The sequence below is a fragment of the Petaurus breviceps genome, unplaced genomic scaffold, assembly GCF_028583685.1.
Source record: "Petaurus breviceps papuanus isolate PSGF00001 unplaced genomic scaffold, PetGlider_PUasm1.0 91041, whole genome shotgun sequence".
In the NCBI taxonomy this organism is placed as follows: domain Eukaryota; kingdom Metazoa; phylum Chordata; class Mammalia; order Diprotodontia; family Petauridae; genus Petaurus; species Petaurus breviceps.
In genome coordinates, this window is record NW_027187400.1 from 33,721,750 (window position 1) to 33,749,425 (window position 27,676).

Genomic DNA, 27,676 nt, shown 5'->3' on the forward strand with positions numbered 1-27,676 from the left:
CTCTCTCTCTCTCTCTCTGTCTCTCTGTCTCTCTGTCTCTCTGTCTCTCTCTCTCTCTCTCTTCCTTCCTTCCTTCCTCTCGATACAGGAAAGGAAGGGAGGAAACAAGCATTCCTTAAACATCTCCCCTGTGTCAGGCACGATGCTAAGTTTTGATATCCTCAACAACTCTGGGAGGTAGGTCCCATTATTATTATCCCCTTTTAACAACTGAGGAAATTAAGGCTGAGAGGGGTTAAGTGACTTGCCCAGGGTCCCACAGTATCTGAGGCAGAATTTAAATTCAGGTCATCCTGACTCCAAGTCCAAGGCAGCATGGCGTGGAGGATAGATTGTTGGTTGTATTTGAAGCCAGGAATGTGTTAAACAAATGTTAACTATTTTTGTGACATCCTTTTTTGTCTTTGAAGCAAAATCAGGCCTTTGGTTAGCCTAAACAGCACCTCTCCATAACACCCCAACAGTCACATACATTGAAAAGCAATCTGGGGTAGTGGTTAGCATGCTGCTCTTGGAGTCAGGACACCTGGGTTCGATTCCAGGCTCTGATACTTAGGAGTAAGTCAAATACTCTCCTGCTGCCTCCGTTTACCTCATCTGTAAAATGGTGATAATAATAATTAACTCTCATGAGAGAGTAGCATAGTCAGTGACTTAGTAAACCTTGCAGGCAGGAAGCAAACAAGGATTTTTATTACACAATAACGTGTTAGGCTCTTTATGGACATTATGAGAAAGGTCTCAAACCCAGGTCTCTGCCTGACTCCAAATCCAACACTCCATCCATTCTGGCCAGGATGCCTCTCTGGGTATCTTTCACATTGTCTAAGATGAGTTACCTCTAGACTGTTGGGAAAAAAGGTCTTGGTTCAGGACCAACCTCTGACAGTATACTGTGGGCCAGTCACCTAATTTCTCAGTATCCTGAGCAAATCTTTAGGACTATAAATTCTAGATAAGTTGCTAGTCGCTATCAATGGAGGGAGTTTCAACACTTGGAGTTCCCTATGCTTAAGAAGGTGCAGACTCAGGGGTGGCCAGGTGGCTCAGCGAGTAAGAGCACCAGCCCCAGTGTCGGGATGACCTGGGGATCGAATCCAACCTCAGATACTTAGCACCACACCCAGAAATAACTGGCCGTGTAACCTTGAGCAAGTTACTTAACCCCAATTGCTTAAAAAAAAAAAAGGTCCAGACTCAAAGGCATCTCTCTAGCAGAGCTGTTATAAGGCCAGGGTTCCACAAACCTTAAAGTGATGCCTGGATGTGAATCTGTACCTCTTAATTATACTGGGGGGGGGAGTGAAAGGGGACAACCAGCCCAGGCACACATAGGGCTTCACTCAATTGCCCAAGGCTGCCACTGGTACATGCCAGTCTCTGGATCACGAGAAACTCTATTATGGGGCTCTATTTTTCAGCTGCCTGTCCCTGCCCATTGCCAGCTTCCTCCCAGAGGCCACAAATACAAGTAGCCTCCAACAGCAGCCCTGAGGTGGCCAGAACTTAAGGGTTTGTCCACGGGCATCGACACTAGCCCATCTCCCACCATCCTGGCAGCTGTCATTGGAACCACACACCTGCAGAAACAAAGAATTCCTCAGAGAACTAGCTGCTACCACTGTAGCCTGCACCACAAATGGACACAGCCCCCAGAGGTCCCATTGCAGGGCTCCTGATGAACCTTGGGAGTGAAACCAGCCAGCTGCCTCTGGGGCTGGGGAGACAAGCAGAGGGAGAAAGCAGCATCCTGTGGCAATCCTTCTCTCTTTCACCCAAATCCCAGAAAACTTTATAGCCTTTCCTTATTCTTTGGCCAAGTTAGATGCGAGAACCACCTCAGTGGGGAGAGGGGCATCACTTTTGGGTTTTGTTTTTAATTGTATTGCTTTTTTATGTCAAGATCCTTTTGGAAATACCACCTCCACTCAATTCCCTTGAAACATGGTACAGTCATTAGGAGTTCTTAATCTGGGGCCCGAGAACTTTGTAAAAAATATTTTTATACAGTATTTCAATGTAAGGTTTCCCTTCATGAGCTTAAGTATTTTATTTCATGCATTTAAAAATCTTATTCTCAGAAGGTTTCCCCACACTACCAGAAAAGCTCGTGACCCAAAAAAGGGGAGGATCCCGTGGGTGCAGTGGGGACAGCACCAAATGGAGTCAAGAAACCTGATTTCAAATCCTTCCTCAGGCACCAACGAGGCGTGTGAGGCTGGGCAAGTGCCTTTACCTCTGCCACCCTCAGTTTTCTCATGTGCAAAAAGGGGCATAATGATATCACTCACCTCACAGAGTAGTCATGAAGACCAAATGAGATGATGTGTGTCAAGTATTTTCTAAACTTTAAATTGTTATATATGTTAGCTGTTATTGTTGTTGTTATTATTAACAAAGAAAACCAATTAAGGAAAACTATCCAGCTGTGTTTTTCAAGCCCTTCATTGAACCTTAAGTCTCAGAAGGGCTGGACCAGACACATGGCGGTGCAGTAGACAGACTGAGAGAAAGCCAGGTTCAAATCTGTTTCCCTGCTATTTAACCATAAATAAGTCATTTATCTTCCCTGACACACTTTGATCCCCTGGAAAAGGAAGGTGTTGGATTAGATGGCCTCTGAGTTTCTTTCTAACGCCAAATCTCTGCTCCTGTGACCTCTCAGGTCTCTTTCGGCTGAAAAACTCTCCATGAAAGAGCATTGGGATGGGAATCCAAGGGCAGATAAGCAACTGTCTCCTGCCCCTGGTGTTAAATGAGCAAATTCCCAGCTGAGGATGGTTCTCGGCTGGGGAACAGTTCCTGCTCAACAGCACAAGCCGACCTAGCAAGGGTGATCTCTGGGGCCACCCGGCTTGGGTTTGTCCTCAGCCTGAGAGATGGAAACAGGAGCAGCCCCAAGGGGGCAACAGCAAGGGGCAAACTGCGGACCACCAAGCCCATAGAAGCTCTTCTGGTCACCCTAAAAGCCACAAAGCAGCCCCAAGTTGGAAGCCATCCCTGAAGGAAATAAGGCAAGAGTCACTGTTCTTCAGCAGCCATGTAACCTGCTCCTCCTCCGGCTTTCCTCCGTCCCCCAGAGCCACTCAAGGAGAAGAAGAGTCAGTGCCCCTCCACCATGCCCTCTGTCTGCACCTTAGACTCCCCTCTCTTCACATCAGCTCTGGTCCTCTCCTCCAGCAGACCATCCCACTCCAAAGACCTGACCTGGATCCCAGGTCCCAGCTATGACCAAAGCATCTCACCAAAGAACAGATACCCACCCCCAGGAAGAGAGCCAAAACAACCCAACCTTGCAGAACCCAGACCCTGTGGAAAACTGATTGGAAGGCAGGAAAACCCACTGTTTTTTCTACAAAGAGAGGATGAAATAAAGAATACTTACTGTGGTGAAATGCTGCATCGGGTCACTAATGTACAACATTTTAGCCTTCCTGGGAACTAAACACAACTGGGAACTTTGCAGCTCCAAGAGGAGGCATGGGGTCAGGGAGGATGGTCAGGGACTGAGGACAAAGGCAAGGTGGGGATGCAACCAAGAGATCGCCTCACCCGTGGCTAGGGAAGCAGGTGCGGAGGATGCTCTGGTACATGGGCTGGGTTTGTTGGCATTTTCCCTTTTTTTCATCCTCCTTAGTTCTGTCAACTGGCTGCATCTAGCAACAAACCCCATGGCCCACCCCCTTTATGCCTCATGACTGTTCATTAAAGCACAGGGCAGGTCTCAACTTGCCCAATGATGTATTGGACTGCACCAAGCAGGCTGTGGAGGGGGGGAGGGGAGCGACCAAGGAGGAGGGACAGTACGGGCAACCACAACCTCGCTATTGCTAACAAGCCGACAGAGGACAGCCTGGCCACTATCCCAACACCACAACCTAGAGGGCCCTTCTGAGCAATGGGGAGGCACCTGCACAAAGAAGAACGTCATCACGACCCTGCTGGTAGCGTCTTGACAAAGAGTGGTGATGACCCCCATAGGCTAAGAATCGCCCAAGGAAAGCAGGGCTTTCCCAAAGCCCGCCATGGGCACCATCCGCAGCAAAGAAAAACAAAGACCATCCCCTTTCTCTACAAGTCCCTGGTCCCCCAGAGGGAATTTGATGATGGGGAAATGAGCACCCCAAGGAAGCAGCCTTTCTTTCTTTGGCTATTGCAAAATGGTATGTGAGATTGAAAGCCCCAGAGGTTCTGCTGAAGGGAGGCCCAAAGCTCAGGTCTCCTTGCACAGTCTTCCTCCCTTCTCCTACCCAAATGACCAGAAAAGAGGAAGCAGATCTCAGCAGAGAATGAGTCAAAACTGCCTAGGCAAGGAAGTGAGATATAGAATACTGAAAGCCAAGGAGGAAGATGAATCAAATCTCTATCTCCAAATAGATATACAACAGCCCAACGGCATCTGTCATGTAGGGAAGCTGGAAAGAGCTCACAGCTGGGAATCTAGAGATCTGGTTCAAGCCCTGCTGTGGGTTTGCTGAGTGGCTGAGGGCAGGTGGTTGAGCTTTCTCTAGCCTTGTTTGTGCCTACATGATCTCCCAGGTCCCTTCCAGCTCTGACTTTCTGTGTTCAAAGGTTTCAGCTCTGACACTGCACACAGTGAGAGTCCTTCCATATTTTATACTCCTTGTTCTATGATCTAAGGTTCTTTTCCAGCTATGTTCTATGAGACCTTCTAGCTATAGTACTTCATGTCCTAAAGCCCCTTCTTGTTCTGAGATTTTCTGTTCTAAAAGTCCCTCTGGAGCTAACTTTCTATGTTCTGAGGCCTCTTCTTGTTCTACATTCTTTGCTCAAAGGACCCCTCCAGGGCAAACATTCTGTTTTCTAAAGTGACTTACAGCTTTGACACTGTATGCTAGGGCCCCTTTCATCTGGAACATCCTACATTCTAAGGCTCCTTCCAGACAGAACATCCTGTGTTCTAAGGTCCCTCCTGCCTTGGACATTCTCTGTACTAACACCCCTCCCAGTTCTCACATGCTATGACTCTAGGACACCATTTGGACTCTCTCTCTCTCTCTCTCTCTCTCTCTCTCTCTCTCTCTCTCTCTCAAATACTCATTAATACAAAGTTCTCCAACGCCTTCCTAACATTAAATTTTCTCCCTTCCTGGAAGGCCTGCAGATGTAGGAGGCCAAAATCTCCAGGAGATGCCAGGGAAAAGTCACAAAAGTCTCACTGGCTTCTTTTTTCTTTTCCTTCCTGATCTCTGCCTTCTAACCACTGAATCCCCTGAGAGCACCAAACAGCTGGGGCTTGGAACGGTGACTGCCTGGGGCTTTGGGGAGCTACAGGGTTTGCCCAAAGAAGGTAATTCCTGGGCTGTGGCTGATTTTCCAGCCCCTTCACACCTCAAGGTTGCCTAGAAATGAACAGGCAGAGGCAGGTATTCAGAGAGCCCATGTTCCTCCTCTGTGGGCCTGGGGTTTTCTTTGGTTACAAGAGCAGGTCTCCTGACGAGAGGTAAAATGGCTACTTTTCTTATAGAAGAGTTATTGGATTCATGGCAGAAAATCACCCTACATAGCCTGATCCCACTGGGTATTTCCTTCCTTTTCTAAATTTTATTCCACTAAGATGTTACTCCAATGTGTCTTCATGGTATGGGGTTGACCTTGGATGATTATAAACTGTGCCCTAAGACCTCAGGCTTGGGCAACTTCAATTAATCTGGTTGGCACAGAAGCTTAGAAAAGGAGAGAGAGAGGGGGAGGAGAGAAAAAGAGAGAGAGAAATAGACAGAGACAGAGAGAGAATGAGATTCAAGTAGTACCCAGCCTAGCTACTTTTAAAGAATCCATCACCAGACTGGCTGCAAAAGAATGAATTTTTTCCAACCATAGTAATTCTCCCAGCCCTTTTAATTAGTTTTATAAGAGGCAATGGCATGGTATAGTGTATAACACTTTGGTTCCTTAATGACCGAACTGTATGTCAGGGATTTTACCGGGTCCATCTCAGTAGATAGAGATCCAGCCTCAGGGACAGGAAGATCAGGGCTCAGGTCCTGCCTGTGATATATATCAGTTGTGTGATCTGGGGCAAATCTCTTAGCACTTTAGTGCTCGGACACTCCAAGCCTACAAGTCTCAGGGAAGGAGTTAACTTGCATCACTAGAGGGAACTTCCTCATTCACAACTTCCCTACACCAATGAAATCACAAATTCAGTCCCCACCCTCCACCCCTGTTGCTTGCACCTGTGCCTGGCACACAGTTGGGGCTTAATAAATGCTTACTGAATGAAAGAAAGGGGGAGTAGACACAATGAAGACAGCAGATATTTGCTATATGTTTGAAAAATGTCCTTTATCTACTGTCCAAGGCATGTGGCAGCTGTAAGTTGGGGTGGGGGGCACACACATAATACATACATTTCTCTATCTTTCTATCAACTCTCACTATCCTTAATACCATGGTTTGTACCAATTCCTTGTTCTCTTTACTACACCTGGACCAAAGGTTGGGTTTTTCAAAAGTTGCAATTAGGGGAATCAAGTTAAAATTAAAAAAATGCAAGGATTACCAAGTGACTCAGGGCAGTTACCCTAATTAAAGATCCCAATGATCCATCAATGAGTCACTTTGGATTGCTTACGTACATGAGACAACCAGGTTGCACAATGGATAGAGTGTTGGACTTTCAGTTATGAAGACCGGAATTCAAATCCTGCCTCAGACATTTACTAGCTGTGTGACCATGGACAAGTCACTAAACCCTCATGGGGAGAAGATGTTTTCTTAGCTGGGGCTTCTCTATGCCAAGAAAATCACAGATCTAAGCCTACCACCTTCCTGTGGAGCCTTATTCTGCTTGGCTCGTGGGGCAGAACAAGGGAAAATGGGAGAAAGTTGTAATGAGGCAGATGAATGATGGGAAAATTGAAAATAAGTAATTAATAATAAAAGCTTAAAACTGATTGTCTTGGAAGGTCTTGGAAGACCTCACTGGAGGATTTTAAGGAAAGGCTGACTGGCTCATTTTTCTGCTGGGTGTCATTGTGGGTAAAGTACTGGTCCTGGATCTGAGTTCTACTCTTGCTTGCCTCAGACATTTACTTGCTGTGTGACCCTGAGCAAATCTCTTAACTTCTATGAGCCTTATTTTTCTCATCTGTAAAATGGAGATAATAGCATCTCCTCCCAGGGCTGTTGTGAGAATTAAATTAGATAAGATAAATAGATTAGATAGATAGATAGATAGATAGATAGACAGACAGACAGAGAGACAGACAGACAAATAGAGAGACAGGTAGATAGGTACATGGGTAGATAGACAGACAAGAAGATAGACAGAAAGACAGACAGATAGATGGATGGATAGATGAATAAATAAATGGACAGATGTATGGATAGAAAGATACATGAATAGAAAGATAAATAGATGGATATATAAGACAGATGTGTGGACAGAAATGATAGTCTTTTGAAAACATTAAAGCACAAAATAAATGATTTGAGATAGTATAATTTTTTCTTATAATTATAAGCACGAACACAGAATATGCCTTCCCCAAATGTCCCAGGTGACAGCAATCTTCCTCTTTCCATTTCTCAAAATTCCTTATCTGAATTTATCACTCTGTCCCCCATAGCCTCCTTATCTGTGTAACTGGCCAGACCCTCCTCCTTTATATTGTGAGCTCCTCAGCTCCTGTACAAATACAAAGGGTACACAGACTCTGTGTGCCCTTTGTCTTTGTATAGCTAGCATAGAGTACAGTGCCTTGCCTATGGTGGGTGCTTAATAAATTGCAGAAATTGAATTGAGTTCAGTTGCAAGAATTGAATCGAGGAGACTGGAGGTGGAGATGTTAAACATGCATGAGACTACCAAGGAGATGGACCGAAGGTATGGGCCGTCCCTGATGCATATGTGGTCCTGGTGGGGGAAGCAAGACATGAGATATCATCAGGCATCAGGGGAATGGAGGGAGGAGATAGTGCCTGGACCGTGCCTTCCTCCTGAGGCAAGAAGCCCTCAAGAGATGGTGGGTTCCCTCTGCCTGGATGTAGAGGGGATTCATGTTCAAGGAGAGGATAGATTAGAAGGTCTCCCTGAAGTCCATTCTACATAGGAAATTCCATGGTTGTCTGATTCATCTGATTCAAAGAAGGATGATATTTGAGCTGCTTGGTCCCAGAGGGCTAAACAGGGAGTGGTGGGAGAAAGCTGCAGAAAAGGCTTCATTATATGGAAAGAGATCTTCCCAACTGAAGCTATCCCCAAGAAGTCTGGGCTGCCTCAGGAGATGGGAGGAGGACCTCCAGAGGTGTTTGAGCAGTGACCAGATGAACCCTTGTCAGGGATGGCAAAGGAATGGATATTAGACTATATGGCCTCATAGATCCCTTCTAACTCTTGGGATTTTGTAATTCTGTGAAATGAACGGAACTGAGTAACAACCATGATTCTTCTCATCAGGGGCTCATCAAAAGTAGCCCTACTCATCATATATCAGTCACAGGTGTCAAAGTAATAAATGAGAAAAAAAGATGTAGGCTAACTTGCCATGAGTTCCACATAAACACTTGTTACATGAATCCATGCATGGATGGATAGATGAAGGGAGAGAGAGAGAGAAGGATAAGTAGAGGGAGGAATAGATGAATGGGTGGGGTAAGGGATGGATGAATGGATGGATGAATAGATGGTGGGAAGGAAGGATGAAAGGATGGAGGGATGGATGAATGGATGGAGGGATGGATGAAGGGAGGAATGAGTGAATGAATGAATGGATGGAAGAATGGGTGAATATATAGATAGGTGAATGGATGGATGGATGGATAAATAACTGGCTGAAGGAGGAGACAACTATTGGAACTAGGGAAAAATAGTTTCATAGCACTATTTGTCATGAATAATAACTGCTTAATGAAATGTTTTTTGAATGAAAAAAAATACAGAACTGAGTTTTCACCTCATACCTACAGATTAGTGAGATGATTCAAGACAAAAATAAAAAACGTTCAAGGGACTGTAGCAAGACAGGCATGCTAATGCACTGTCGGTGGAAGCGAGAATTGGTTCAATCATTTCAGAGAATAATTTAGATTTACAAAAATCACTAACTGTACATACCCTGTGACCTAAAAATATTATTACTAGACATATCCTCCAAGAGAATTAAAAAACAGAGGAGAAGGTGGCATAGGACTTTACGTTGAAGCAAAAAATTTGAAAGAGAGTGCTTACTGTTAAAGGACGGCTAAGCAAATTGTGGCAAATGAATAAAGTGGATTATTATTATTATTACCATTGCATACAAAAAGGTGGAAATGAAGAATTTAGAGAAACTGAGGAAGACTTATATGAACTGACTGATATAAAACAAGCTAAGCAGAGCCAAATCAATTTATACAATGACTTCAAGAATGTGACACTGAAATAACCTCAGAGCTGTGACCTGATCCAGTCATTCTGGAAAACAATTTGGAGCTATGCCCCAAAGCCACAAAAGTATATGAAACTGTGACCTAGTCATACCACTGCTAAATCTATACACCAAAGTGCTCAAAGAATGAGATGGACAAAAATATTGAAAGCAGCTCTTTTTGTGGTGTAACAGAAGTGGAAGGAGATGTCCCAAATAGGAAACAGTTGAACAAACTAAAGTAAATAAAGCAATGGTATACTAGTGTGCTGTAAGAAATTAAAAAGGGGGATGTTTTTGGAAAAACTGAGACATATATGAACTGATACAGAGTGATGGGAACAGAAGCAGGAGAGCAATTTTTACAAAGTAACAATGGTGTTAAAAAAAAAAAAGCAATTCTGAAAGACTTAGGAACTCTGATCAACCCAATGCCCAACCACAACGGCAGAACATTGATGATAAAATATGGCCGTGTGTGTGTGTGTGTGTGTGTGTGTGTAGTTGGACTTGCCCAATGCAGGAATTTTTTCTGCTTGACTAAATATATTCATAACCAGCTTTATTTGTCTTGATTTCTCAAAGGGAATAGCGGACGGTGGGGGGGGGGAGAAAATGTGAATCTGAAAATAAAATAAAAATTGAATGTAAAAATAATTATTATAAAAAGAAAGACTTCAAAATTATGATCGAAGTTGTGACCAGTTGTTGGTTTAGACAAATAATGGTGAAACATGCTTCCTGCCTCTTGTTAGACTCTGAATGGATGGAAAATAGCTGTGGAATGAAATGTGAACATTTGCTTGGTTGGTTCATGCAAATTTCTCGAGGGCAAAGACCATGACTTACATTTCTTTAAAATCCCCTCAGTGCCTAGCATGTGCTGTACACAACTAGTGTCTTCTATAAATACTTACTGGTGAATGAATGGATGGATGGATGGATGGATGAAGGAATAATTGTTTCCAATTCTTTGCACACACAGATGGAAAGGGCCACACACACACACACACACACACACACACACACAGATTTTGGTGATGACATGAGGTTCACAAAGGATACAGAAAGAAATGGGAAGAGGAAAAGAGGAGAGCATAAGAAGGAGGAAGGATTCAAAGAGGATTTAGATATAAACAAAACAGACTTTAAAACAAGACTTCAGGCTTGGAGAGGGCACAGTGCAGAAGGGGTTAAAAGCAAAAAAGGGAAAACTTATACAGAGGGAGAGCATGGGTAAAGAGAAGAAAATGTATAAGAGAATAGGATGGAGAGAAATACACACTAAGATGGAAATGAATGTTGAGAAAATGTATATATGTATATATATAAAAATGTTCAGATCTATACATAGATACTGCCTATCTTTATTATATATTTAAAAGGAATAGCTAGTTGTACATAACAGATTTTCAGTCATGTGCAATCATCTTTTCTATTGTTCTATGTTATGGAACTGTTTGCTTTGTTCCATAAATTAAAAATAAAATACATAAATGTATATATATATATATATATATATATATATATATATAGCATGAAAGAGAAAATTTGATAAAGAAGTGTTAATGGAGGACATCTAGTAGAAGAAGAGGAGATTTTGAAGATGAAGTTTTCAAGATGTGGAAGAATGAATTTTAGGTAAGAAATGGATCTGTACATTAGGACAGCTTGTCTGGCATAGGTAAAGAGATAACAATGTGTTTTACTATGACCATCATTTGGTGATCTTTATACCCTGCTGAACAGAGTACTATTTTATACTTTAAGGAATAATGTTTTTAAAAGATAAAATGAATCTTCCACAAGAGGATCTCCATCCCCAATTTATCCTGTGTATAGCTTATTGGTACACAGTTGACTGTGTGCTCCATGAGGAGAAGGAATGTTATGTCCTTTCCTTTGTATCTGTGCTTAGCATGGTGCCTGAAATACAGTAGGTGCTTAATAAATGCTTCTTTTAACAATTCAGAACAAGAGAATGAATTGATGATGATGATGATGAAAACAGTAGTAGTGATATTACCTGTCTGAGGTGATGTGACCAATTAGGACAGGACCGAAGGAGGATCCCAAGCTCTGTTCTACCCATCCTGGTACTATGGGGAAAGTCTTGGATTTGGAGACAGAAAGGACAGTGCTAGGGCACAGGCCTGTGACTCCAGTAGGACACAGAACTACCTCTTCCAAGGAAGGCTGACACCTTCTCTGTAACTTAGAGTCCTAAGAGTTTGAGGGTGAACACTGTTCAGTTACCCAACCAGTGGGCATCACAGCAAGCAGCAAGTCAGAAGGCCCGGGTTCAGTCTAGCTTCACCATTAAGCACCTGTATGATCTTGGGCAAACTTCTTCCCCCCCCCAACCCTTCCTGCTCCCCCCATCTCAGACTTCAGTCTCATTTCTGAAGGGAGAGGCCTGTACTTGATGGTCTCTGAGGCTCTTCCAGACCTACAATCCTGTGAGCCAACTTTATATCCTACTTAGCCCTTTACCTTGGATTGAATGAAACCCCACCCTTGTTGGGAGAGAATCTGTGCCTTAATAAGGCAAGCCCACATATCACCTTAATTTGAGTTTGGCGGAGGCTATATAATGTGTGTGTGTGTGTGTGTGTGTGTGTGTGTGTGTGTGCATGTGTACTCACACTGGGCCACATCATGGTTAGAACCCCATACCCTGGAAGTAAGTAATGTCTCCCTTAGCTGAGCACACTTGCCATGGTCACTGACAAGAGGCAGGGGTGACCTGTGTGACCAACCTCCTAGGTGTTACCTTCAGCCAGGATTCTACCGGCCCTTGCCAAGCCCTGACAAGAGGGTTTGCGGGTCAACACACAGGCCCTTGCCAGGGAGGCAGGAGGGTGGCAGGACAGAATGCCTTCACAGCTCCAGGATCTCCAGCTGGTAGGGGTTTCTGTGTCAACGGAGACAATGCACCACGGAGCCACAGCTGCTGGCTTGGCAAGAGGGGTGGGGGCCTGACCCCAGACCTTCTGGTAGCTTTTCAGCCACAGCTGTTTGTCAAACAAAGCCACAGGGAGAGGCGGGAAAAGGATGCTGGAGAGGAGGGAAGAAAGAACAAGGCCCGAGAATTACAGAGCAAAAGGGAAGGAGAGTGAAGGCAAGGGAAGGGAAGATGAGACGGGCAAGACGAGGAAAGCACTGACTTGTGCATCAGGCTTCGAAGCATTTATGCTTTGTAGTGGGGGAGATCTCCAACAGACAGAACATGGAAATGAGAAGGGCACAAAGGGCTGGGGGAGAGGTCATTGGTGAAAAGGAAGACCAGACCAAGACACAGAAGAATCAGGAAAGAAATTTAGAGGAGAGGAGCATACCAGCAAGACAAGTGGGAAGATTCAAAGTCTAAAGATCAGATTTTCAAAGCAGCCCAACCCAGAAACGTGTGTGTGTTTCCACAGTCTCTTTCCCCTTGGTTCTACTGTGACCCTCGCTCCTTTCTCCCTTCTCCGAGTTTCTCTCCCTCTGCCCTTCCCTTCCTTCTTACAGAATCTTAGAGCAAGATCCAAGGCTCTCAGGAAGACACAAGGCCTAGAAGAAGAGACTTTATTGATCACATGGAGAATTCGTGGAGGAGGTCAGGCCTGGTCCCAAGTCTTTGGATTCCAAAGCAGGGCTCTCTCCATCACACCTCACTACACCGTTACTATGACTATGACCATGAGGGACAGGGGTGTATCATTAGGATAAGGGACTCCCAGGATGAAAGTCCTCCTGCCAGCGCAGGTTAGCACCTGTTTTCAAGAGATGGTTACAGGACTACAAATGGAGAACTGAAAGGCCCTATATTTCAAGTCCTTTACTTTACAGATAAGCCCAGAAAAACCAAGCAGCTCCCCAAGGATGCCCAGGCACCAAGGCTGGAGAGGACTTGAATCTGGGCTGTCCAAGTCCACCACCACTGCCCTTTCCACCTCACTCCCTCTTTTGTCTTTGGGCTAAGGACTGCACAAATTATTTCATTTGCTCATTCAACATTTACTGAATCTGATTTGCAGGAGAGGCAGGGTAGCCTAGTGGATAGAGAGCTGCCCTTGGAGGTGAGAAGACTTGGGTCCGAGTCATGTCTCTGATACACAATGGCTATGAAATGCTCATGCATTTTCTTAGCTTTCAGTGGCACAGGCAACAAAGCCTCTAAATTGTAGAGTAATGACCTAAAAGGTAGTACAGTGGGTAGAATGTCAGACCTGCAGTCAAGAAGGCTCATCTTCCTGAGTTCAAATCTGACCTCAGACACGTACTAGCTGTGTGACCCTGGGCAACCCACTTCACCCTGTTTGCTTCAGCTTCCTCATCTGCAAAATGAGCTGGAGAAGGAAATGGCAAACCACTCCAGTGACTCTGCCAAAAGCCCAAATGGGGTCACAAATGAGTCAGAAACGACTGAAACAGCCACCAGAATTGGTAGGCACCAGCAAGTATTCCTCCACTGATACAAACCACAGGTCTAGACAAAAAAAAATCTATTGTGTATAAATTTGTACTTGATACATTTGTATTTACAAACAGACAGGCACATGTTGTATCCACTCCTTCCCCAGTAGATTGGAAGCTCCTTGAGGGCAGTCAGTCAGCAAGCATTTATTAAGCCTCTCCTATGTGTCAGGCATTGTGCCAAGCATTGAGGATACAAACAAAGGTTAAAAAAAACACAGCCCCTGCCCTCAGGGAGCTTACAGTCTTATGGAGGCACTTATGAACAAATAAAATACATATAGGATACACCACAGTTAATCACCAGAGGGAAGACAGTAAGGAAGCCTGGGAAAAACTTATTGCAGAAGGGACTGAGACTTAAAGAAAGCCAGGAAGCGGAGATGGAAAGGAAAGGCCTCAGTTCAAATCCTACTCCAGACCCTAACTAGCTGTTTGACCACAGACAGATCACTCAACTGCACCTGTAAAATGGAGATGATACTTCTATCGTCTCTCTCACCAGGCCTGGCAAGTCTGAAATCAATCAACATTTATTAAGCACCTACTGTATGCTGGGCACTGTTCTAAACACCAGGGATATAGAAGGGGACAAAAGACAGTCCCTGCCTTCAAGGAGATTATACTCTAATGAAATAATATGTAAAAAGTAAACTACAAGGGGCGGCTATGTAGCGCAGTTAGTAAAGCGCCAGCACCGGAGTTAGGAGAACCCCAGTTTGGTTCTGGCCTCAGAAACGTAACACCCACAAAAAAAGTAGCTGTGTAACCTTGGGCAAGTTACTTAACCCCAATTGTCCTCCAAAAGGCAAAAAAAAGTAAACTACATAAAAGATCAATAATGAAGATCATTCTTCCCCACCCATAGTAAAATGAATAAACCCAGCATCATTTGCTTCTCTTCACTGGGAACAAATTGTGAGTCCTCCAGCCTGTGTAGGGGTGACAGCTGTTTCAGCACAGCTGTATGAATCAGTCCCATCATGTCCCCCCCATCACGGCCACCATGCTTGCTGGCCAAGATCACAAGGCCTACAGCAGAAGTCCACAGTAAGGCTTCCCAAGGAAAGCCGGGCCTTGTGGCCAGAGCACGGGCCTCTGGGTTGGACGACCTGGGTTCAAGCCTGGCCCACAGCAGTTCTGAGACCTGTGACTGAGGATGAATTGTTTGAACTCCCAGAGCCTTGCCCTCCTCATCTGTAATATCTGTAGATTTTACAGGATTGCGGTAGAGGGGGCTCGAAAGTGCTGGGCCTGGAGGCAGGAAGACATCAGCTCAAATCTGGCCTAAGACACTTCCTAGCTGTGTGACCCTGGGCAAGTCACTTCACCTTGGTCTGACTCAGTTTCCTCATCTGTTAAACGGAGATAATAAGCGCACCTAAGTCATATAGTTGTTGAGAGAATTGAGTGAGATAATCTCTGTAAAGCAATCAGCACAGAGCCTAACACACAGTAGGTGTTTAATAAATGCTTATCCCCTTCCTCGTCTTTTTAACTCCAAAAGAGCATTCCTCCCAACAGCAGAGACTAATTCTGTGTCAGGGAGAGTACATACAGAAAAGTACATTGTAATAAAACTTAATGCTGTGGCTCTGAGATTCTGGGTTCAACTAAAGCCTCTTGAATTCAACTAAAGGAGAATCCATGTAATTAATGCAGATTAATAACAGAGCCCAATGACTCTCCACCTCCCATGGTAGGCCAGGCTTTTCTTAGCTTTAGCTCCTAAGATCTCCAACAAGTCTTACATGGGGTGGGGGTTCCTCTTCAGGACCCTCTGGAAAATAAACAGCTCCCCATCTAACCATAAAGATTTAACTCCCTTTAAAGTCACCTTCCACTAAACACAACTATAATGAATACAGCCCTTAGAGCTATCATTAAGAGGAGTCTAATTGTTACAAGTCAGGGAGAGATCATAGGAGAGTTAATGATGTGCTCCCTACCAGAAGGGTATGGGAGGAGGGGGTCACAAAGAGTCAGCCATGACTAAAACAGCTGAACAACAACCAGGTAGGAACTTAAGATCAATGAGACCTTGGGTTTAGAGATGGAACAGACCTCAGAGGCCAGGGAGCCCTAATCCCTCATTTTCTTGTTTTACAGATGAGGAATTGAGGAACACACACACCCACACACAGATGTGTTCATGTTCAATGAAAGGAAAAAAGGAAAGAAGGATGGATGGAAGGAAGGGAGAAAGAAAGAATAAGTGAGAGAGGAAAGAAGGAAGGAAGGAAGGAAGGAAGGAAGGAAGGAAGGAAGGAAGGAAGGAAGGAAGGAAGGAAGGAAGGAAGGAAGGAAGAAAAAAAGGAAGGAAAGAAGGAAGAAAAAAGGAAGGAAGGAAGAAAAAAGGATAAGAGGGAGAAAGAGAGAAAGAAAGAAAGAAAGAAAGAAAGAGAGAAAGAAAGAAAGAAAGAGAAAGGAAGGAAAGAAGGAAAGGAGAAAGAAAGAATAAGAGAGAGGAAGGAAGGAAAAAAGGCAAGGAGGAATGAAGGAAGAAATTAAGAAAGAAAGGAAGGAAAGAAGGAAGGATAGGAGGGAGGAAGGAAGGAAGAAAAGAAGGAAGAAGAAAGGAAGAAAGAGAGGAAGTAAGGATGGGAGACAAAAGAGAAGGAAAGGAAGAAAGAACATATGGGAGAAAGAAAGAGAGGGGAGGAAAGAAAAAAAGAACATGAGAGAGGAAGGAAGAAAGGAAGGATGGGAGAAAGAAAGGTAATATTTTTAAACGAGCAAAAGAAAACAGAAGGAAGGCCAGAAAGAACTGCAGACAATTAGGAAAGCTTTGAAAATTCCATGCAAAATGTTGTATTTTTCAAAGAAAAGCCAGCTGTACCTAAGTTTCAGTTACAATCTTGTTTCTGTTCTACTACACATATGGGAATGCTCATTTTATTGGATGTTTGTTAACTTCAGAACAATAAACTTAAAAAAAAAAAAAGAATGAAGAGCTGGCCTGAGCACAGCCATTCCAGTGACTTTCTCAGGGCCACATAGGCTGGAGGGGTCAGAGGGTCATTTGAGGTCAACTCTTCACCTCCAGGCTCCTTCTCTACCCACTACTTGAAGGCAGCTACCAATCAGACCTGAGACTTCTCTTCTTGTGGCTAAATATCCCTAGTTCCTTCACCTAATCCTTAGGTTAGGCCCTTGATCATCCAGTGGCATCTATAGATTTAACTTTGGGTAATGATTTTTTCCACTCAGCCAGAGACAGGATTGTGCTGGGAAATGTTTAACAAACAGCTCTCTGAAAATCTCCACACTTTTATCTTTACTCTGTATTATTATTTTTCTCCATCACATTCTTTTTTTTGGAGGGGGGAAAGCAAGGCAACTGGGGTTAAGTGACTTGCCCAAGGTCACACTGCTAGTAACCTACTGAAAAGTGTCTGAGGCCAAATTTGAACTCAGATCCTCCTGATTCCAGGGCCGGTGCTCTATTCACAGCTAGCTGTCCCACTCCATCACATTCTTAAGTCTAGACAATCACAAAATAATAAATAAATCAGGCTCTGATTTATGGAGTTTGTTGATTTCTGAATAATCATTCACATTGAAGATTTAACAATCAGCTTGGTTTGAGCAGTTTCCAGAACTGCACCAGAACTCAAATCCTATCTGACTGAATGGGTCTGACCAAAATCTGAACTCACAGGGCCTAGCTTTTGAGAACCCCAATCACCACAGCATGACCATTGTCCCTATAGTGTGGTTCAGTGAGAAGACATCTGGATTTCAAGTAAGAGGACCAGAGTTCAAATCCTAGCTCTGCCATTTACCATCTGTGTGACCTCAGGCACATTGCTTAGCCCCTCTGGATTTCAGTGTCCTCGTCTATAAAAGGAGGAGAACGGAGATCCTCCAAGCTCTACATATATGATTCTGTGGACGTGTAAATAAAGGAAGTCCTTCTTCATAGTATGACAGAAGTATGAAGGGCCTTAAAGGTCACTTTGTTATCACAGGAGCTTAGCTCGAGAGCTGCCACAGACCTTGGAGGCCATCTAGCCCAACCCTCTCATTTTACAGATGGGGAAACTGAGACCCATGGAAGGTTGAGTGACTTAGAACCACAGTCTGTGTAATACTCTATGCCATGAGCAGAACAGACTATTCATATTGTCCACTGGTCCTCCATTCGTCATTCTGCTAGTCTATCCCCTTCCTCCATCTCCCCACCCCAAACTCTTCCTTACCCCTTCCTTTAGGGTCATTGCCTCCTTCTCACGTCCCTCTCTGCCCTCTTCCCTTGACTTTGCTCTGTGCTCTGACCCGTTATCACCAAGCTAACCCTCTGACTAACCCTTTCCCCAGGCCGAGCCTGGCTCAGCTTTCTTCACCCCTCCCTCCTCCCAAACTCCCAAGTTCGAGCCAGCAATTTATGCCGGGAATTCCCACTGCCATTAAGTGTGCTATGCATGTAAATATCTCATAAATGGCTTTTTACTATGAGGCATGTTTATACCTGAACAAATTATACTCTATTTTTGTTTGGAAAGGTGTAGGGCTCCACCTTCATTACAGCGTGGGGCCCAGCGAGCTACATGCCTGAGCAGGAAAGAGAGTGCTCTTCGTATCCTGGCCTGAACCTGACTCACCAGGCTTAGAACAGAGATGTGCCTTTCAGATTCCTTCCACGCCAGCTGGGGTCGGGTGGGGGTGGGGGTAGGGAGGGAGCCAGCAGGCACACCACCTCATATGGAAGTGAGGTTCTCCACTCCCCTTATCCCCGAGGCAAGGCTTGAATTCTCCGGGCGTCCGAAGAGCCCTTTATTTCTCCCAAGGCGTCAGTGGGGCAGCTGAACAGTGACCACACTCCACGACAGGCCCAGAGATGGCGTTTCACGGCTCTGTGCTCATCCCATTGTTCCTGCTCTTTAAGACTCCTATTGAATCATGAGGAGGCAGATTTCAGCTCAGTGGAGCAAAGGACTTCCTCACAGTCTGAGCTGTCCAGCAACGACACAGGCCTCCCGGTCAGATAATGAACTCCCCATCACTGAGCACAGAAACATCTGACCGTCTATCCAGCAGCTCTACAGAAGAGATTCTTGTATTGGGTGATTCATAATAAACATCGTTTTGTGTTGCATTATCTGGGGTGAGAAGACAGACTAGATAAATCTAGGGGATGAGTTGCTCTAATGTCAGGCCTTCAATGTCCACAGGGCTCCAGGAACACATATGGATCACAGATACAGGGCTGAAAGAGACCTCAGAAGCCATGTGTCCAATACCCTCATTTTATAGAGGAGGAAAGTGGGGCCAAGATGGTGAAGTGACTTGCCCAAGGTCATATATCATGAAGTGTACTGAGCAAGCCCTCCTTTCTCCAAATTATCTCTCAGTATAATTTGGACTCAATGTGTTCAAAAGATAATTCATTTTCTTCCTCCCTAAATATATCTCATCCCCAAACTTTACTATTTCTGTTAAGGGTACTACTATCCTTCCTGTTACCCAGTCCCACAACCCTGAAACCATGTTTGACCCTTCCTTCTCCTTCTACCTATCTCATTGCCACCTGGGTATTGGACTTTTTCAATTACAGCTCCTCAAGACCTCTTGGGACCCTTCTTCACACTTTCACCACCTCTCATCTCACCTAGTCGATCTCAAAAGCCTCCTAACCGAGTGCCTTCTGTCCATGTTCTGCCCTCTCTAGTCCATCCTTCACATGGGTATCAAATGTAGGTTCCTATAGCACACCTAAGACCACGCCATTTCCCCTGTTCAGAATTCTTTAAAGGCTCCCTATTTTCTCTAGGATAAAATACTGCCTGTAAATGCCTCAGTCTAGCATCTAAAGTTCTCCACAGTCTGATTCCCACCTATATTTCCAGATATATTTTTAATAGAACCCTATCATATAGTCAAAATTCCATCTCTAGTCTCCATACACACAAGCTGCCACCACTATCTCCCATGCACATCTCAGAATCCCTAGCTCCTAATCGTCATCATCATCTTCTTCTTCTTCCTCCTCCTCCTTTTAAAGGCCAGCTTTCCCTATCCTACCAAGGCTGAAAGTACAGTGGCCGCTCACAGTCAGGATCTCACTACTTATCACTATGAGATCTTTAACCTGCTCCATTTCTAACCTGGGACAGTTTGCCCTTCCTTAGGCACATTAGTTCACCACTCCACCCATCACCATATTGATACTTACTACGGACACCTTATCAGCTGAGGTAAAGCTCAGAACTCCTAAGCTCAAGAGATCCACCAGCCTTATCCTTCCTGGTAGCAGGGATTACAGGTATAAACCCCACACTTGGCTCCTAGCTCCTTTCAAGGTTCAGCTAAGGTATTACCTCCCATATGAAAACTTGCCTGATTCCTTCTAAATATTAGTGTTTTCTCTTTCTCCCAATTATCTCAAATTTACTCAGCTCTCTACATAGTATATACCAGCCCTAACTTCCCAATCAGTAGAAAGTAAGATCCTTTAAGGACAAGAATAATTTATTTGGTTTTGTTTTCATAGCCCTAGGGCCATGGGTTATAAATCATAAAAACTTAATAAGTGTGTTTTGGAATGGTTTAGATAGTGACAGATAGTCCACCATTAAAAAGATTTTTCCATTTGGAAAGTTTTTCCATGGCTCTCTATTGAAATGCCAATATTCCATGGGAGGGATATCACCCTAAGTATTAACCATAATTTAATATTATTTAGGAGCTTAGAATGAAACTAGTATTGGGGTGGGAGGAGCAATGGTTGGGCCAAGATGTCAGAACCTGGAAGGAATGACTAACATGGAAGGAAGAAAGATATAGTTTTCCTGCCTTGATTATTCTGTGATCAAGCGCAGCACCCCAGCACCCCACCCTACAATTAGTCCCATAAGCCCAGCTCAGAAACAGAGTGGTCAGGAAGAAAGGGGATAATGAGAGTCTGACTGAGTTCGTCCCCAACCCAGACAACCCACATCTTGACATTCCTGCCTGGAGGAGGACCCCAGTCATCCAGAGGCCATTTAGGGAACTTGGATATGGCCGACTCCTTTTAAGATCCCACCCCTTTAAAGAGACATGGGGAGCAGGGGCAACAGGAAAGGGGGCCAACAAACGAGTTCCCATTTCGTTAGCTCAACCATGCTACCCTTCCAAGGAAAAATTAGCCCTACTATGAGCACTGCCTCCCCTGCAGGAGGTAGAGACCTCACTTACCATGACAGCCTCATTCATGCTCTGCATGTGGAAGTCATTCACGCTGACCAGAGTTCCACCAGCCACCACCTCACTGCCCCCTTGACTGGACTGGGGGAGATCAAAATAGGTACTGTCTGGCTCCCTGAGAAAAGAGGAGGAAAGCCTTTAGACCTGCCTGAACCACCAATCTAAACACCCTAACCTACCAGCCCAAGGGCGGAGTTAACAGAGGGGAAACGAGGTGGGGGATCTGGGGGGAGGTATAAGTCAATCCTGTTACTGTGAAGGACTTGAGAGCATCTGGTTTCATATTTTTATCCATTTACTTTTCTTCCTATGCACTTCTAGACCATCCCACCCCAGCCCTCATCTCCTCAGCTCTCCTCATTTTCCTTTTCACTCTCCTCCTCTTGCCTTCACTCTCTTCTCTCTCATCACCTCCCTCTCTCTCTTTTCCATCCCTCCCTCCTTCTCTCCTTTCCTCCTTTCTCTCTCTCTCTCTCTCTCTCTCTCTCTCTCTCTCTCTCTCCCCCTCCCCCCAGTCCTCTCCTCTTCTTTTTTCACATCTCTTTTCCTCTCTCTCCCCTCTTCCCTTATCCTCTCCTCATTGTTCTCTCTCCACCTCCTGATCCTCTTCTCTCTTAAAACAGAAGAAGCTACATTGGTGACAGAGGTCATTTTGTCCAACCCTTATCTGAACAGACAAGTCTTCCACTTGAAGACCTCTAGGTATGGGGACCTCACTATCTCTCAAGGCATTCTCTTTGGGGCACAGATTGTTAGGAAGTTTTTTCTTATCTGAAACCAAATTTGGTATCCCTTTAATTCCCACACATTATTTATAGTTGTGCCCACTAGAACCAAGGAGAGCAAGGCTAATCCTTCCACACTACAGCTCTTCAAAGGCTTGAAGCCCTTGGCCATGCCCTCCACCCCCTCCACCTGCCTTGTTCCCTGGTCATCAGGCTCTTTTCTACAATACCAAGGACCCTCAGGAGGGCAGTTAGTCTGCCCCACAGCCTACTAGGAAGTGCCCAGTTTTACGTGATGCATTCTAAGGAAAGGCCATGGCACCGGTGCTCCATTCAGCTGCAGCTCCTGCCTACACGTGCCCATTTACCTAAAACTGGACACCAGACCTGATGAGATGGGCGAGCCTAGTTTGGGCTCTTCTGATTGATCTCACAGGGATACAGACTCAGAAGGAAACTCACAGAGTGCTCCAGAGGTGTTCAAACGTGGTTCCTTCATCTGCAGAAGAAGACTGGGACATTTTCATGGAGGGGGAATCCAGCCAAGGGTAAAACACTCTGGGAAGAGAGAAAACACTCTTGTGAACAATAAGCCACTGTCCAACTTCTCCAGTTCTTTTTAAACCCACCCTTTCATCTGCTTCTAGCTCCCACCCACCCCTTCCAAGGTCTTCTTCACTTTTCATAGTATCACAGATTTGGGCCTAGAAGGGAAGGTAGGGGTTATGGATTCCTCATTTTACAGATGAGAAGACTGAAAAGGCTTACATAGCTAACATCTGAGATGTGATAGGAACCTAGATTGTCTCAATTCCAAGCCTTCTTTGCTCTCCCCTGTACCATTCTACCTCAAGGTCACTCTGTCACAGACCCTGTATGTGCAAAGAAAGCATGTGCCCCTAGTTTTCTGGGGGGGATAGAATACTTCATACCAATTATTCTTGCTATACTTTGAGAGAAATGATTATTTCTCCCTCATATTAATAGCCAATTATTCAAATCAGTTCTTTTTTCCCTTGTCCTATTTCCTTGTCTAATCTCTCAAGGACAGGGATGATGGATAACATTCTCCTCATTCTGTGTACTGCTACTCCAGTCAAGTAGCTCAGGCTTGGATGGGGTTCTTTGTCTAGATTGCCTAAGCCTGGGGAGTGGTCTGGGTATAGGGAGAGTCTTTCTGGCAAAACTGATATGGTGTTACTCTCACTCCCTTACTATAGTGAACTCACTTCTCTTTGTAAAGTATGCCTCTCATCAACTTGTTAACCAGTTAGGGTTGATTGTCACCCTCTAGAATACTCTTCTTCCAAGGACATATAAAGCCATGAGCCCACTGCCATGACTGTCTTTGGTTTAAGAAAAGGATGGCCAAATGATGGTCCTTTTATCGATAGATATGCTGGATTATTAATAAAATCATTAAGTCAACCAGAAATAATGTCTCTTGAACTTTTTAAATGCCATGACTTTTATAGCAAATTCTTTTTCCCCCTAAAAGTTAACTGAAGTCTGATTGATATTAATGGGAAATACACCAGTGAGAACTTGTCAACAAGAGTACCAGAAATGCAGCCCCTCGGGGTTACCTCCTTCTTAGGACCCCAAAAATAGATTCAAGTGTGATTGAGGATGTAGCTCCAGAGAGGGTAGGACACAAACAAATAGATAATATACCCAAATTAATGAGGAGAGGAGCCCAAAGAGAAATAACTACCAGTGATGTTAAGGAGGGTCTCATGAAGGGGATGATGCTTGAGCTGAGTCTTGAAATAAGTCAGGTATTCCAAGAGGCAGAGGTGAAGGAAGGAGAGCATTCCAAGCATGGGGGACAGCCCTCACAAAGGCAGGAAATGCCTTGTCCCAGAAATAACAAATAGGCTTGTTTGGCTAGAATGTAGGGTTCATGAGGGGGAAGGGAAGGTAGATTACAGTCAGATTGTGAACAATGTAGACACAGAAAGGGGCAAGTAACCTTCCACACTGGCATTCAGCCCTCTTTTTATCATCCCAACACAAAGCTGTATATTTTTCATGCATTCTTAACCAGCCAATACCTAGAACAAGCTCATAGATCTAGAATTTTACTTTGAAGGGACCCCCCCCCAAGACCATTCACTTTAGTCTCATCATTTCACAGCTAAGGAAACTGAGGTCACAGTGACATACAGGGTGGTAAGCATAGAGGTCAAGTCTTAGGCTGCCCAAAGACCCACCCACTCCTTCCAGGGACATGTGGTCCTGGACATAGACACCACTGAACTTAATCATTAGGATGAGATGTGGCCACTTCCTGTGCTTTTTACCAAGATTGTAATCAAATCACAAACTAATCTGGCCCCCTGGGCCCCTAGAGGTCCTCAGTGTATGAAAGTCAGAATGAGCAGAGCCCCAGCCCTGCCCCACCTACCACGCCACATGGCCATGCCAAGCCGGGCAAGCCTAAACCTGCCCAGTGTGGGTCACAGCAGGAACATACAATCTGCCACATTTTGACTTTCTACATGTAGGGCTGTATGGGGTCTCCAAGGCAGGCACTGAAGGGATGCACTCCCCTGTGGACCTGGCCCACCCAGGAGAACCCTGGCTAACGGAGAAGGCACACGAGATGATTGCTAGGCTGGGTATTAAACAGGAAGAGACGTAGAGCTGGGGAGACAATGCCTTCTGGAAGTAGCCCCTTTATTCTCTTATTCACCCATTTATGCAGCAATTTACCATCCCTGGAGCCAGGACAACAACCTGGGTTCAGAGTCGCTCCAGATACACGCTGGTTGTGTGGCCCCTGGCAGGTCACTTCTGAGGACTTTCTGCAACTCTCTAGAAGGTGCCAACTTATATTGATGGAGAAAGCTTCTTCACCTGAGAATTCTCCACGCCAGTGAAATCATCGGTCTAATTCCTATCCTCATCCATATAGTATTCTAGGTACTGATGAAAATACAGAACGGTAAAAGGTATGGTCCCCACTTTCCAAGATATAAGACTCTAGTTGGGCTGAGATAAGACCGGCAAGGTAGTATAGTAGAAAGAACATTAGTTCCTGGAATCAGATCCTGGCTCTGATACTTATAAACTGTGGCATGATGGGTAAACCACCTAACATTTCTGATAGTTATCTGTAAAATAAGGCGGTTGTACCAGGTCAGGGGTTCTAAATCTGGAGTTTATGAACTGGTTTAAAAATATTTTGACAACAGTATTTCAATCTAATTGGCTTCCTTCATAATTTAATGTATTTTATTTGATGCATTTAAGAACATCATTCTGGGGGCAGCTAGGTGGTGCAGTGAATAGAGCCCTAGCCCTGGAGTCAGGAGGACCCCTGAGTTCAAATCTGGCCTCGGACACTTAACACAAAACTAGCTGTGCGACCTTGGGCAAGTCACTTAAGCCCAATTGCCCTACCTTCCCCGCTCAAAAAAGAACATGATTCTGATGTATATGTAGAGCCTGTATCAGATTGCATGCCACCTTCGGGAGGGAGCGAAAAAATTTAAAACTTAAGAAAAAAAAAACCTTTAAAAATTAAAAAGTGAATGTTGAAAACTAAAAATAAATAAACTAATAAAAAAGAACATGATTCTAGAAGAAAGTCAGTAGGCTTCACTAAACTAACTCCCCAAGGGATGTAGGGTACAAAAAAGGTGAAGAATCCCTGCAGTAGATTATGTCTCCAAGGTCCCTGGTGACTGGAGATCCTATAATCCGGACATAAAAAAATCAAACAGATAAGCAGCAGGGTACAGGGTTTGTTAAGCCTTCAGTCCTACTGCCCAAATCCCCCCCAGTTCAAGCCCCTACAAAGGCTGGCAAACTGTCCAGCAGATTTCTCTGTGCTGGCTCACTCACCACTCGATGACCTGTTCCCCTACTTCCCTGTGACCCAGGCACAGAGCCACCAAAGGCAACTTGACAAAGTGAATGATGTGCTGATATGAAACCCAGAGAACCTGGGTTCAAATCCCAGCTCTATCACTGTGACCTTGATCAAGTCACCTAATCTCCGTGGGCCTCAGTTTCCTCAATTGTAAAGTGAACAGTTAGTCAAGACTAGGTAAGGAGGCCATTCTCTGTCTCATTTCTTATTAAGCTTTAATCACTAAATGAGCACTGCCTCAGTCAAACTGAGACCTGTCAAAGATCTCAACTTGAAAAGACCAGAGTTCCCCACTGCATTTTGGCCCATTTCCAGTGGTCCTGATTTGTATCTGGCCACTGGACCCAGACGGCTCCAGAGGATAAAGTGAGGCTGGTGACTTTGCAGAGCCCTGCCTCACTTAAATCCAATTCACTTGCAAGTCATGACATCACCTTCCTGATGAAGCACCAACAATAAGAGTTAGTCAAGATGGCTTCTGAGGTCCCTTGCAGCTCTAAATCTCTGGTCCTAAATACAATAATAATCACAATAGCTCACATTTCTAAAGTGCTTTAAAGTTCCTGAAATCCCTTACAGCCATTATTGGGTAGCTAGGCAGTACAGTGAACAGAGCACCTAGCCTGGAGTCAAGAAGACCCAATTTTAAGTCTAGCCTCAGACACCTCCTCACTGGGTGACCCTGGGCAAGTCACTTTACCCTGTCTGCCTCAGTTTCCTCATCTATAAAATAAGCTGGAGAAGGAGATGGCAAACCACTCTAGTATCTTTGCCAAGAAAATCCCAAACAGGGTCACAGTGGGACACAACAGCTGTTATCATCTCATTGTTCCTCCCAAACCTGTGGAGGTGTTAGAATAATCAGCATCATCCCTACTTTTAAGGGCCTTGAGTCACACTGCTTGTAAGGATCTGAAGCAGGATTTGAACTTGAAGCCTCCTGCCCCTATCTCTCTGGAATAACTGTGGCCTGAACTCTACGGAACCAAGTGAGTTCAATGGGAGCTCAGAGAAGGCTGGAGAATCTGAAATAGCTTTTACTGAGATATTCTTTTTGCTCAGTCATTTCACTTGTGTCTGATTCTCCGTGACACCATTTGAGGTCTTCTTAGCAGAGATACTAGAGCTATTTGTCATTTCCTTCTCCAGCTCATTTTACAGTTGAGGAAACTGAGGCAAACTGGGTAAAATGACTTGCCCAAGGTCACCCAGCTAGTACATGCCTGAGGCTGGATTTGAACTCACAAAAAGGAATCTTCCTGACTCCACGCTGGGCAATCTATCCACGGAGCCAACTAGCTGCCTTTTTTACTGAAATAGAAATACTTAAAGGATGGGTAAAATTTGGATAGGAAAGGGAGTGAGGAGGGACCTCCCCAGGAGGGTTCACACAATTTAAGGCTTGCTACAGACTTTGCAACAAAGTGCTAGTAAGGACCTTAACATGTAGAACAATAAAACTGGGAGGGAGCTTAGAACATATAATGTGATAGCTGGGAGGGGCCTTAGAACACAGAATGTCAGAGCTGAGAAGGCCCTTAGAACACAGGATGTCAGAGCTGGGAAGGCCCTTAGAACACAGTCTGTCAGAGCTAGGAGGGCCTTAGAACACAGCCTGTCAGAGCTGGCAGGGCCTTTAGAACAGGGGATATCAGGGCTGGGAAGGCCATTGGAACAGGGGATGTCAGAACTGGAAGGGCCCTTAGAACACAGAATGTCAGAGCTGGGAGGGCCCTTAGAACACAGGATGTCAGAACTGGCAGGACCTGAGGAACACAGGATGTCAGAGATGGGAGGGACCTTAGAACATAGAATGTCAGAGCTGAGAGAGCCCTTAGAACACAGCATATCAAGGCTGGGAGGGCCCTTAGAACAGGAAATGTCAGAGCTGAGAGGGGCCTTAGAACACAGAATGTCAGAGCTGAGAGGGCCCTTAGAACACAGGATGTCAGAGCTAGGAGGGCCTTAGAACACAGGATGTCAGAGCTGGCAGGGCCTTTAGAACAAGGGATATCAGGGCTGGGAAGGCCATTGGAACAGGGGATGTCAGAACT

The 27,676-nt window shown here is 44.8% G+C and overlaps 1 protein-coding gene across 4 annotated transcripts in view; it reads right to left on the reverse strand.

Annotated features, from left to right (window-relative positions):
* TP73 (tumor protein p73) overlaps window positions 1-27,676 on the reverse strand; it is a 223,245-nt gene that overhangs the window by 118,382 nt on the left and 77,187 nt on the right. For all 4 annotated transcript variants that reach the window (XM_069078308.1, XM_069078306.1, XM_069078307.1 and 1 more), the window contains exons 2-3: window positions 22,208-22,303; window positions 21,012-21,135 (exon numbers count right to left, since the gene is read on the reverse strand). In XM_069078308.1, coding sequence (XP_068934409.1) covers window positions 21,012-21,135; window positions 22,208-22,303 — 220 coding nt within the window. The remainder of the gene's footprint in view (window positions 1-21,011; window positions 21,136-22,207; window positions 22,304-27,676) is intronic.